Genomic DNA, 14,183 nt, shown 5'->3' with positions numbered 1-14,183 from the left:
GCAGCTAGCACGCTAGCTAGGTTAGCTGAAAAGTTGTCTATTTCCACTTCAAAATGTTGATTAAAAGACGTTGCTGTCTGCTGATGGTATTTGTCTGTAGGCTATGGAGGGTAGGGGCACGAAACCTGCAGGGAACGCCCACCCTGTTTAAACTCAGGCAGAGAGACTGATTCATGCAGTTTCACCTCTTCCCGAAGGTCATTCCGAGCGACCGGAGCAGAGCCCAGAAAAGCTTTTTTTCCCAGCTCAGTACGAACACTAGGAACAGACAACAACACTAAGTCTTCAGACTGTAGCTACAGTCAGATCTCTCATCAATCACAGAACAGACGTACGAAGGGACTTTACCCTGTATGGCTTTTTAAATGAACAAATACCAGTGACTGAGCCTATGAAAGGTCAAAGATGGCCGACCAGCCCTGGAGTAGAGCGCACAGTGATGGACAAGGGCGAATCTCTGTGCATTATGATATGCAGTGGCAGTAGCTCAGTCCATAGGGACTTGGGCACTGCCGAGGTGCCCTTGAGTAAGGCACTGAACCCCCCAACCACTCAGGGCGCCTGACCAAGGCAGCCCCCTCACTCTGACATCTCTCCACTTTGTGTATGTATAGATCCTGTTTGTGCATGTGTGTCTTTCGGACCTGTGTGTTAATGACAGAAGAGTGAAAACATTGTGTAATGTGCAGATGCATTCAAATCAGTGTTAGTAACATTGTGAGACAGGACTCTGGGTCTTGGTGTAGGTGTGTGCTGTCCAAGTGCCCTTCTAGTTTAGACATGTTTTCACGGCCAGTACAGGCAGAAGGCATGATTACAGCCACCACTGATTCTTTATAAATACATATGAACTTGTGAGTAATATGATACAGAATCCATTTATAAAACCCAGTGAATCACCTTAACAATGTCCCAAAGCTGTAAACAGGCCTGACGTGTTAAAGATATGTGTTTTTTTACAGGTCTGAGGAAGATTCACACAGCCACATGTCACCTCCAACACACAACCATTCACCTGCTGCTTCTCTTCACCTGCAGGCAAAGAGCTTAACCAGGTCACGCTGTCCATGTGTGACAAGGACATGACCCCTCACTGGCTTCCCACCCACAAACACTGCCAACTGCGTTCCATCGGAGCCGCAGCCAAACTGGATGCACCACTGTCAGGGAGTGAAAGCACCGGCCTCTGCGTTCACAACTAAACTGAGTTTATCTCCTCCACTGTGTGCAGCTTGTTTCACTGCGTCAACATTTCTGTTTTATTCAACCAAATGTACTAAACGAGTCACACTGTGTCCGTTTTACTTCTTTATTCCTCTTGCTGTCCTCCATGTTGGCGCTGGCTCAGACAAGCGGAGCGCCGAAATCATGACAACTGTCCAAGGAGATGATGTAATTTAGGTTGTGTCACAGTAACAATGACACATTCCAATCTGAGCATTTAAATTCACGCTGCATGTAGGTCGCCTGTCTCATGATGCAGTCTTGTATCTCAGATCCATACGATCCAGATCACAACTGAAAAAGTACCACGCCTGCGTCATGGCAGAGGAGATAAATACATACAGCACGGGGCCTGTGTCCGTTCTAACTGTGGCGTCAGTGCCACCTTACACAACAGTGTTTGCACAGTGTTCTGCTCTGTACAAACCAGACTGCACACTCTGCCACGTAAGCCTTCAGAAATTATGATCCAAGCCTCAGTGTTCTCAGAACTATCTTTTCAAGCATATTACAGTACAACACCTACTACTATGACTCAGAATTCCTCTGTCATGCTAAACTGTTTCTGCACAGTGCTTAACAATGAGTTCTCTATGTGCCGTACACAGTGTGCCACAATGTCTGACTGCACACTGAGGCCCGAGCCTGGATGTAGGTGGAGTGATACTGTCTCTTGTGTGTCCTCACGAGCATGTATTGTGAAGACATGCTGCTATTTACCACCGTCTCTGCTCACGAACTCCAGAACACAGTGATTCAGATGCTGATGCAGTAAGGGACTGTAGGGAAATTATTAGAGGGGAAAGAAGTGGTGAGAGGAGAAGGTTGGCGTATTTTTTCTTGGTCTGAATTATTTTGGGGAGCGTGGGAGAGGCAATTTACTTTTGTAAGGAACTCCTTGCAAGATAGAAAAGGGTCAAACACACTGGATATTTATGGTATAAGTGATTAAACATTATTATCTCTACAAAGAGTCAGTCCCACCTGCACAAAAACAAGAACGTGAAACATGTAAAGTAAACCCATAATATTATCCAAGATCAGTACATGTTGGGCCTGATTACTAATTCAGCGACACCATTTTGTTATGTTTGCCATTATTTTGTAAATTGCTGATTCAAGTTTTTATGTACATTTGGTGACTTTGTAAAAAAAATATTATTCTAGTACGGCACTGTGGTTTAAATTTTAACAAACACCCTGAAATGTCTGAAATGTTTTGTGCTTTCCCTCTCTAAGTTATTAATAATGACATGCAGTGGCGTGCACAGACTTTTTGAAGGGCAGGGGCGAAAAGAAAAAAAAGCGCACATTTTGGCTCCCAAGAGGGCACTTTAGCGCACATTTTGGCTCCCAGGAGGGCACTTTAGCGCACATTTTGGCTCCCAGGACGGCACTTTAGCGTGCGTTTTGGCTCCCAGGACGGCACTTTAGCGCGCATTTTGGCTCCCAGGAGGGCACTTTAGTCCTTCTGGGAGGACAAACAAACATGAAACTCTATCAGGAGCTGCACCTTGTCAAAATAAATCCAAACCTATATGACTGAAGCATGTGTTACTTTACTATGAAAGGACAGACACAGGAAGTGTCCACGCTCAGCAGTCAGACAGGAGTCAGGTTAATCTCCAGGGCTGGTACCTGCGGTTATTCCACAGGCTAGTTAATAACATGTCGGGCAGGAAATCCAAAGTGTGGGATCATTTTGAGAAGGTGAAGGACGAACCCAAGGTGATATGTAAACTCATCTTCATTGGTCGACTACAAACATGACGTATCATCTGAAACATGGAAGTAGCTACATGCCCATTAGCCCACAGCGTCATTAACAGGCGGCTCGCTCAGTGTGTGACGTGCACTTGGAGATAAAATATAGGCCTATATTAATGAAGGTTCATTAGTACGGTTTGTATTTCTCTGTAATGTAGCACAGTGTTAACAATGTTACTGATACTATTCTTTCTCACACCTTCAACTCAAACCACCAAAATATATCATTTAATCATTACATTCATATCAGAAACATGCAGGAGACTAGTCCACTGATGGACCCTGATGAGGACTGTTGGTCCACTGATGGACCCTGATGAGGATTGTTGGTCCACTGATGGACCCTGATGAGGACTGTTGGTCCACTGATGGACCCTGATGAGGACTGTTGGTCCACTGGGAACAGTCTTAGTCGTGGGGGCAGCCCTAGAAAATTTAATGAGGTATATGCCCAGTAATGTTGTACAGTCTCTAAATCATCATCACCATCAGTCACTAATATCTAAACACCAGGATTTATTCTAACCTGCTCTGTAATGTGTTTACAACTGTTGTCCTGCTACGATTAGTCAATGTGTGTCAGTCCACAGTTTATCTGCTGATGGAGGATTAATGGGGGCACTACCCTGTTTGTCCGGCTGAGAGCCCCCAGGGCAACTATGTCTTATACCCCCCCCCTACCCGCACTGCCAGACATCATTTAACCCTGTCCTGTAACTGTCCACTATTGGATTGTGCTGTAATGTGCACTGTGCATCTCCCATCACATAGGTTAGGCAAACAACTGTGATCATTACTCCATGCACTACTGTCTTAAACACACACACACACACACACACACACACACACATATATATACACATAACACACACACACACACCATCCCAGACAGCCGCTGTCCAGCCCTCCCTGTGCTGAAACGGGGCATCAGCAGGAGCTCCAAACAGCATTTAATCCTCACAATAATTAGCTCAGCAACACCTCACAGTCTGATACAGTCTGCAGCTGCTGAGGCGTGTCTGACAGCAGTTACCTTTATAGTCCACATTTAGCAGCAGACATCCTCGGGTCTCCCACAAACTATCTTTACATTACTTTTCCTCCACGACTACAAAGCTCTCAGTCCCTCCTCTGAGAATAAATGTCTCGTTACTGACTCCGGAGCCAGAGAAACTCTTTCCTTTAAGATGACAGTTATTTCTATAAAAAGAAAATTTATTTTAAAGCAGCTCACGGACACATTGCTTCAAAATAAAAGTATAATAGAGCAGGTTATTATTAGCTCATAGGTGGTTTCAGCCTACCTGCCAGAGTCCTGCTTTCTTCCACTTTCTTCCGACTTTTACGCACAAACATCCTGAGACCAGCTGCCTCCCCTTTGTCTCCTCTCACACCGCTCGGGATGAAAGTTCAGTCTCTCTCCTCAAACTTTTCATCTCCACACCTCTGTCGGATAAACGACACCAATCTGCGTGTTTCATTCGAGCCTCCGAGCTGCAGAGACTTCAGGAGCGCAACTGGCTGCAATCAATGAAACAAAAGTTGGGCTGTATGCCATGACAGCGGTGTTTGTGTATTTCTTTGTCTGTGCACGCCGTGTGACTTTGTGTCCCGCCTTCAACTTCACCGGCAGCGTGCAGAGAAATCACTTTAAAGCTCCTATATGCTGCCTGTAGGGAGTGTGAGTGTGTCTGTGATGTTCAAAGGCGCGTTTATACGGACTTAATGGCATCTGTATCTCCTCTACTATCAATACCATATGTTCTACAGCCTTCCTGTAATATTCCCTCTGAGACTCAGAGAGTATCAGCTCAGCCTGTAGCTGATCTCTGCTCACTTTATTCTATGTTTATCTTATATGTTATCACTGTAATGTTCCTGGGGACTCTCAGGAGCTACCTGTCTTGTGACAGTATAAATAAAACCTTTACCTGCTCTCATGTGCAGCAGAGGAAATGCACTAATATGTAGAATATTAAATAAAATCAAAGTGGCATGGCTGCTGAGAACACCCACAAGAGACATATGTGGAGAAACCGTTTTAATATGCACAGTGACGTCACTAATGTGGAACACAGTGGTGAAGTAATGATGTCATTTTAAAGTATAAGTACCAATACAACAATCTAGAAATACTCCATCACAGTCAAAAGCCCTGCATTTAAAGTCCTGTCTAAATAAAAGAACAAAAGTATTGTAGGCAAAATGTGCTTCAAGTGTTCCTGGTTCAAACCCAGGGTGGGGGGGCCTTCTGACATGTTCTCCCCGTGTCAGCGTGGGTTTCCTCCAGGTGCTCCAGCTTCCTCCCACAGTCCAAAGACACGCAGGTTAATTGGTGACTCTAAATTGTCCGTAGGTGTGAATGTGAGTGTGAATGGTTGTCTGTCTCTATAGCCCCTTTTACGCTGCCAGATTTTCCGCGAATGTTGGGCCCTTTTGCCGGCAAGCTGCGAGCGTTTAGACACACAGAGCCGGATTGGTGAGTTGATCCAAGGCGCCCAATTTTCCGCCTCGTAGGGTAGACATATTGGTGGAACCTTTTTAGTTTAAACAGACTGAGGCGGCCTTCTGCAACGGGAGGGGCTGTTGATGACTTGTGGGAGGGGCTGTTGATGACTTGTGGGAGGAGCTGTTGATGACGCCGCACGTGCGAGCCACTGGCGGTGGATAAACAGGAAACAGCTGACAGCAGGAATTAGCGAGCAGCTAGTAGCAAGAGGGAAACACAAACCTGACAGACACTGTAAAGATGAGCAACTGGGGAGACAAGGAATTGTGCGCCCTCCTTGTCCTCGCAAACGAAGAGGCCATTAACCGTCAGATGACGGGGACGGTGAAGAACGGGCCGACTTACGAGAGAATCACACACGTTTTTGCCTCCTGCGACCCCCAACAGGATAAGTGGTTACGGAAAAATGAGTGAATGTACGCAGAGTATCAAAGGTAAAAGTTCTGCAGAAAAACAGCTCCTGTGACTGATGTTTCACTGTATGTATTATTATCTTGTTACAGGTGCAGACAAGTTGTTGAAAAGACTCCATGTACAATTGCACAAGATTATTCTGAGGTGCCATAAGATGATTGATGAGGTAGAAAACAGGGGCTCTCCTCGCAACTCATCCTCACTGCGACCTCGTCACATGTCCACGTTTGGTCATGGACTTTCCACATCCACATATGACGTCCAAGGTACCCTGGGTGTGTTGGTTGTTGACGTTCTGGGACGCCTTGTCAACTTCAGCCTGTTACATGCATTGTCTGTTTTCAAAATACACTTCTGTTTTCACAGGAAATGTACAGTTTCATACAGTCTCTTTCAAAATAAAAGCACTACGTCGGTACAACACTGCCAACTGATGTTTTTTTTCCTTCAACAACAAACACACGTGGTTGGGTTTAGGATCTTACAGGATGCAAACACTGCTCTCTCAGATGAAGGTCAGTATTTGTTGGACCCATCCACCACCACTTGTCCCGCCACATTCCCCCATTACACAATAACAGCAACTGGCCGCATATCATACCAACGTTAAAGGACGCCGTTTTTCATTGGTTTCTGATGCTGCAAGTCACTGCCCAAGCACCGGATTTCGACGACTTCAAAATGAGACCGAGCTCTTCCTCGAATTGTTGCTTTTAGTAAATTTTGGATAGTTGGACCTCTTTGGGCGTCAGATTAGTTCAGTTCAATTCATTCAATCATCCATTTTCGTAACCACTTATCCTGTTTGGGGTCACGGGGGGGATCTGGAGCCTATCCCAGCTGACACTGGGTGAGAGGCAGGGTTCACTGACACATAGAGACAGACAACCATTCACACTCACATTCACACCAAGAGTCACCAATTAGGGGTGCCCATTAGCTCACCTGGTAGAGCAGGTGCCGCATGTACAAAGGCCCTGTTTCCAAGCCATGGCCCTTTGCTGCATGTCATCCCCTCTCTCTAACGTGCCCTATGGATTAAAGGCAACAAAGCCCTTAAATATCTTTAGAAAAAGAGTCACCAATTAACCTGCATGTCTTTGGACTGTGGGAGGAAGCTGGAGCACCTGGAGGAAACCCACGCTGACACAGGGAGAACATGCAAACTCCACACAGAGGGCTGTAGAGTTGTGTGAGAGTTTATAAACTGGGTTTTTGATATAGTTTTGCTGTTGTTAAATGTGAACCCTGATGACCCCAATTAATGCTAAGTGTTTGCTTTTTTTGGACTCTCCATTCCCTCAAGCAGGGAAATCAAGGTTTTCTTGACCATTTAAAGTCACATGTTGTAAAACTGTTAGATGGTAATTTCATTGGTGCAGTGTTTCTTTAATTAAGTGTCTGTACATGGTTAGTGTTACTGCTCAGGGAACAAAACAGACTATGAGAGTAAGAAATGGGCTTTAAGAGAAGAATCCAGCTGATGTTTTACGTTTCTGTAAATCAAATTAATTTCATATCAAACTTCAAACAACCCTGTGACAGTTTTTCAGCTGAAAACGTGGCTGCTTTGCTGTGAGCTGCAGCACTGTATCTGTATTTTTGTCCTGTGTCTTATTGACGTGATCTCAGTCTGACTCACACAGGTTAACACAGGAAACAAATAAGCTGCAGGGATCATCCACGAGGGTCAAGTGTACCTCCAGCCCTCTCATGAATGCATGTATGAACGTGTGTGTGTGTGTACGAGGAGAGCATCCACATCTTTTAATCTCTGCGTATCCCTCAGACTCCGGGATTGTGATTGGACTTTTTTTCCTCTGAATCAGGGACACCTCGAACACACCTCACACACTATTTCCTGTGTGATGTCAAGCTTATTGCAGACATCTGGGGGCCGGCGTCTCGTCTTTGGGATGGTGTGTGTAATGACCATGCCTTATCTTTCTCATTACCCGGCCCGACATGTCAGAGGAAAGCTGGAGACGACTCTGCTCTCCTGACAGAGAGAGAGATGGAAATAATTACCAATGTCTCTTGTGGAATAGGGCGTAAATTGATACACACTAAATACTGTACCTCAGGGGTCTCTGTCTCTCTTTCTGTGTCTCTTTCTCGTCAGATGCACGAGACAAATGAATGCATCCAGAAGGAATTAATTGGATTTGGGAGCAGTCTCCTGCACGATCCACCAGGACAGACAAACACCCCCCTCTGCACCTTCTCCTCCCTGCCTCCCATTGGCACACTCACCCACAGACAGACACACACACACCTCCTCCTCCTTTATTCCAGTCATGCCTTGCAGAAATGTCTGACACCCCCCCTTACCTACCCCACCCCGATGGATCAGTCTGTGTCCCTTATCCCTCACACACACACACACACACACACACACACACAGAGACAGCGGATTGCAGCCTCTCTCTTGGATACAGTGTTTCCATGGCAGCCACGTTTTCTGCACGTGTAGAATCAGACGGAGTAAGAGAGGGAGAAAGAGACCACTCCTATCGATTCACTGGCTGGCTATTGATTCACAGTCTGCAGCTGCACACTTTACACACAGCCAGCACACACACACACACACATTCACGTGCACGCGTGCGTGGAGTGTAAACATCCGACACCAGATTGGATCTTTTGAATGAGGCATAGCTGTGGAATGTGATAATGAAGGCTCACCTTCTCTCCAGCATGCGTTCACCTCTGAAAAAGGGGGCGTCACCGTGTGTGACTGCTCCTCGTCTGCTTTAACACTGGAGGCTAGATTTGGTTCAGATGATTAAGAAAAAACCACAGGACATAAACAGGTTGTACTTTTCAGTTCCAGCTGATTTTATTTCCTTCTTGGAAGAAAAGAAAAACAAATAAAAAAAAAAAAAACGACAATCTGTACAGAGGTCTGAGAGGCAGTGATTGACCCAAACATTGGCTGGTTTTGAGCTATAAACATCAAAATGATATTGGCATGATTGGACAAAACATGATCATACACAGCATATTGCACAAATGAAAAAAGAAAAGAAGGACGATAGAAAAGATGTCTCAAAGGTAAAAAAGAAAAAGAAACTCCTGGACCACAATCATCTTCAACATAAGGATGTCCAAAGATGGCTGTCCTAGTGCCTGTCGTTGATCATCATCATACATAAAACACACAATCTTTGCTTATAGTACAGTCAGTTTACATAAATATCTTCATGTTATTATTCTTTTAAAAATCTTAAACACAACAGCTATAGCTACATATACCTGAATCTGAAATACAAATGCTATTTGCCATGCCATAATATAGGAAAACAATTAGCCTGCTATACTTAGCCAACAGGTACAGAAAGGTTAAATACTATTTTTTTGATGCAATTTGCGCAATAACAGATGAAGCACTTCAAACATCTCCCTCCCTCCAAAGTCTAGGCAAAGTGGAATGAGTGTGAAATTCCATCCAGTGGTTCAAATAAAACTTATCTTGATAAAAAGCACACAGAGGTATTAGCTCTATCCAAACAGTGACTCTCTGGGATCTTTCACTCATATACTTTAGGTCTATGTGTACTGGAAACAGTCACCACTCAGACTGGGAGCCTGCAGTGGTGCTTTGTTTACTTGGCTGGTGAAACTGGAGTCACTGTGCCATTAAGAAGCATGTGGGTAAATACTGTAAACACTGTGTGAGGTCAGATTGTGCCAAACAAACCCCCCTCTGCACGTCTAAACACCAATGTAGATCCAAACAACAATGTTGTAGGCTACCCACTCGCCGGAAAAAAACACCCCTTTCTATAGATTTTGTACAAAAATACAAGTAGAAAATCATGACACACTCAAATCTCCTTAAAAGAGAGAAGTCAGACATTTTAAATAAGATACACTTCTAGCCCTTCCGCGCTGGATACAGACAGGTGTATGTGCACAAACACAAACGAGACCTGTACGAGAACAATACTTCTATGTATAAAAAAGTTTGGCCGGTATAAATACATCAATATAAAAAACGTCATCTGACACAGAGGAACTACAAAGTTGAAGCACTAGGCAGAAAGGATGCGCGTCGGGGAACATTGGTCCTGAATTGTGCACTGAGTGTTTAAAAAGGTTCAGAAAAGGGTTTCTGAAGTTTGAGTCAGTCTTTGTTTTTTTAAAGTCCTGCCGTTGAAAGAGAAGCTGGTGATAGTGAATTGTGTCCTATGGTCACACAAATTGCGTAATTACGCAGCAATGAACATTTTTACGCATTTAACAACAACAAAATCCTCCTTATCTCGGAGGGCATGCGTGTTGATATTGAAACTATTTTGAGTTTGGAAAAAAACTACACCTGAATAGCAACTTGATGGTCAATGTGAATATCTTTAACAAAAGCCAACATGACGAGCTGTCCAGTAAATGTCCCTTTCCCGACCCAAAATAACATTAAGATTCAAAGTTCGGTCTCAGTCCTCATCCGCTGCGGATTGGTTTGAACATTTGAGCTGAAGTCCGTGTTTCACTGCTCTCTGCTTACATTCACTCCTCCTCCGTGTCCAAATGCAAACTAAGCATTTCCCCCGTCTGCGCGTTCCCGTCAGGCGCACTGAGCGCTGTCCAAGTCTGTGAGCGGCGCGTACCTGGGCTCAACGCGCACACAGGCCACCTTTTCTTTCCTGTTTTCACTCTCCCTTATTTAGTGAAAGAATGGCGGAAATATTCTGGTCTGGACGCACGCGCCCTGTCTGAGGGGGGTTGAACAGTTCAAATCGTGGGGGGGCGCCGCGGCTCCTCTCCACCGTGCTCCTTTTCAGTAGGTGAACACCAGGTTGGAGATGGTGGACTCCAGCCAGTCTCCTGAGATCATCTCGCTGACCTCCGGGGTGCAGTAGTCGGGGAAGTCGAAGTGAGATCCCGCCCCGCACTCCCCGAAGCTCCAGTCCAAGTCTCGGTCCAGCTCCGCGTCGGAGAAGCCCATGCCGCCCAGGGACATGCTCTCAAAGCCGGGGCTCGGGTTCAGCTCCAGCCGCTCGTCTTCAAACTCTTCATCTGATGATGAGGATGACACGGATGAGGAAGAGTGGGAGGCTGACGGTGTTGGAGAAGAGGCGCGAGCGTACCTGAGGCGCGCGGTGTGTGATGACTCGCTGCCCGCTGGGCTGTGCTCCTCGTACAGGCTGAGCGGGTCGCTGGACTCCGCCGAGCTGCTCAGGGTGGGACTGGCCGGGACTCCCACGGAGGGAGGCCCGCTCTCCAGGCTGCCTGCCCCGCCGAACATGTGGCCGCGCCTCGCCTCTCCGGTGCGCTTCTCCGGGATCTGTCTCGCCCCAGACACTGACCTGGATTTGAAGAGCGCCTGGTGGTCACCGGGAGACGCATAGTCTTGCCCCGCAGCGCTCTTCACGCCCCCCTGCTTGTGCGTCCTGCTCACTCCCTTGGACGCGGGGCTCCTCTTCACACCGCCGGCTTTGGCGCTGCGCTCCCCGCTCTTCTCCCCGCGGTCCGTCTGCTTACTCGCCCCGCTGCCCGACTTGACCTTCTTCCTGGGCCGGTACTTGTAGTCTGGGTAGTCGGCCATGTGTTTGAGTCTGAGCCGCTCCGCCTCGCGGATGAAAGGGATCTTGTCTGTGTCTTTGAGCAGCTTCCAGCGCTTCCCCAGCCGCTTGGAGATCTCGGCGTTGTGCATGTCCGGCGACTGCTCCATAATCTTCCTCCTCTCGATCTGAGACCAGACCATGAAGGCGTTCATGGGTCTCTTGATGTGCCCCGTCGGAGTTTTGCACCACGCCAAGTCGCTCCGCTCGCCGGAGGAGGGGGACTCGGGGGTCGGAGACACATCCATCTCCAAGTCCATTTCTCCCGTGTCCGTGGAGTCCCCGCCGGGAGAGTGAGCGTGGGCGCTCTCTGTCTGGCTCATGTGCTGCACCATCCTGTCCTCAGAGTGTCTGGAACACTGCTCAGTTCAGTGCTGTGACAAAGTTTAAGTGCGCAAAAATGCCTATCAGGCTTCACAAGAAATATTCCTCACTGTGTCTTTAAACCAGACCACTGATGATGATGATGATGATGATGATTACAGGGCTAGAAAAAAGTTCATCCAAGTCTCTTCTGCGTTTTGGAGACGCCTGGTCTCAACTTTCACCAGTGCGCTTCACGGAATCAAAAAATAAATCCCGAAACTATTTAACAGCAACTTTCAACTGCCTGTGCGGCTGAACACGCGCCCCGCGAGCCTCAGTACGCGCCGCTGTGGCCAACAGCAGTGCGAGTCCCTTATGTGAACCTGGCTGTCTGCAGCGCAGCTTGTCTGTGCGGTTGAGGAACCATGTGGCTGAATGGAGCGGCTGCGCTGTCTCATAGTCTCCCTGTTTCCTGAGCGCTCTGTAATATTACTGTAAACACAACAACGAGAACCGCGCTGCTTTATACCCTCATCGCGAGATATAAGAGCCAATCAGCTTCTGTCTCCATCCTGATTTTTCACTGAAGCCACGCCCCCGGCCTCCTATTGGCGGAATAAAAAAAACGGGTAATAATAATAATAATAATGTGCAATGAGGATCGGTGTGTCTGACCTCATTCCTGTCAGACTCCACTGGAGGAAAGACGAACTTGGTGTGTGTGTGTGTGTGTATATATGTGTGTGTATGTGAGTGTGTGTGTATTAAAGGAACACAGTGTCCTTACCCTGGCTGCAAGGGGAAGCTTGCAAGGATATACTTAGACCTTCATTACTTTCATGTGGATGAGTATTGACTAAATTTAGGTTATGCGTAATAGGGGGGCAAGGAAGTGCTGAGAAAACACAAAAGCAGCCACAACATGTTGTGTTAGTCACACTGCAGTGTGGTGAGCAGGGACAGAGCTGCAGAGTAAACCCACCCAAACACTGCTCACACAACCTGTTATTTACAAATCATTACATCACAGCAGGAAGTATAAACAGATGCATGTGAGGTGAGGATCTTTTTCTTTGCACTCTACATCAGAGCATTACGGTCAACCAGAAACATGGACACTGATAATTATGAGTGTTTTGTGCAGGAGTGTGTAACAGGGCCCACACGGGGAACAGCACACACACACACACACACACACACACACACACACACACACACACACACACACACACACACAGCAGCTTCCTGCTCCACAGATATTCCTCCTCCTTCACAGCCCCATTATGTTAACACGTCCATGTCATGTAGGATCACGTTACAGCCTGTGTCGCTAGATGTCAGGCTAGAGCCAAAGGGAGCTGACGAGGCTGTGTGTGTGTGTGTGTGTGCTCACACGCACGCCGGGTTTATCTCCGTCCTGTAAATGCCTGCTTTGAGCTGCCATCATTAAATCATGCAGGTGATGTCACCAGCTGAAGTGAGAGACTGAAGTGCTGATAAATAGAAAGTGAACTTCAGCTGAGGGTCACTGAGGAGAAATCAGACGCCTACAGAAATGAAAATTAACCCCCCAAAAAAACTATTTTTCTGATGATATTTTAATGTACTGTAACATCACTTCAGTTATACACTTGTGGTGTCTATTCTTAATTCATGACATGATCTATGTCGGGATAAAAAAGGCATAAACTCTTTAAAATTTCACAACTCCAACCCCTTCACCCCCCTCGGTGCTTACATAAATCAAACACATAAATAATAATGAGCTCCTTCATCAGTCTATATCTTTAGCTGCCCCAATTACAAGTGTACACCTGCCACTGGATTAGTTTGCTATCTGTCTTTATCTCAACACACACACACACACAGGCATGCATGCGGGGTTTGTTTAAACAGGTGTAGCAGGTATACCTGTAATCTTATCTGATGTGTGAGGAGCAGCTGTCAGGTAGCTTTCCACTCTGTCAGCAGCAGATGCAGGGCTATGGCAGCACTGGGACGCCGAGGCCCCGTCACGCTGGCCTATCGCTCTGTCATCTTCAGAGCTGCCGCAGCCATGTGTTTACCCCAAATACACCGGCGCTTTGTCTCAGCTCTGTTGACGCCTAAAGGGATGGTGTCATTATGAGAGAGTGCTGTTGGGAGACTGGGGCTCTTACAGCGACTCCTTCAAAGCGCACGCTGGAGTCGGTGAGGGGTTTTCTGAGGATGATGTGCTGATGTTGATATTTCTGGGTTGAATTCAGAGTATTTTTATGAATAAAGGCAGAAGGGTTCTCCTTTGTGTTTGCAGGGAGAGAACCTGTGAAATAGCATTCGTTAACCTTCATTGAAAGCACGGATCAGATGTTGTGAAGTGGGGTTGGATGGAGTGATTATCCACAGACAGTATCTTACAA

General features: G+C 46.6%; 2 protein-coding genes across 2 annotated transcripts in view; both read right to left on the bottom strand.

Moving 5' to 3' along the window:
* nrsn1l (neurensin 1-like) overlaps positions 1-4,450 on the bottom strand; it is a 176,940-nt gene extending 172,490 nt beyond the window's left edge. Inside the window, exon 1 of the mRNA XM_078175446.1 lies at positions 4,296-4,450. The gene's annotated coding sequence lies outside the window, so the exon portion shown is untranslated. The remainder of the gene's footprint in view (positions 1-4,295) is intronic.
* Positions 4,451-8,728: 4,278 nt separating this feature from the next.
* Positions 8,729-12,290, bottom strand: sox4a (SRY-box transcription factor 4a). Its single transcript, XM_033637627.2, has one exon. It carries the CDS (start codon positions 11,811-11,813, stop codon positions 10,695-10,697), a length of 1,119 nt encoding a protein of 372 aa, XP_033493518.1. The 5' UTR covers positions 11,814-12,290; the 3' UTR covers positions 8,729-10,694.
* Between the last annotated feature and the right edge of the window lie 1,893 nt (positions 12,291-14,183).

Source organism: Epinephelus lanceolatus, chromosome 16, assembly GCF_041903045.1.
Source record: "Epinephelus lanceolatus isolate andai-2023 chromosome 16, ASM4190304v1, whole genome shotgun sequence".
NCBI classification, from domain to species: Eukaryota; Metazoa; Chordata; class Actinopteri; order Perciformes; family Serranidae; genus Epinephelus; species Epinephelus lanceolatus.
This window is presented reverse-complemented; position numbering and strand designations above follow the sequence as displayed.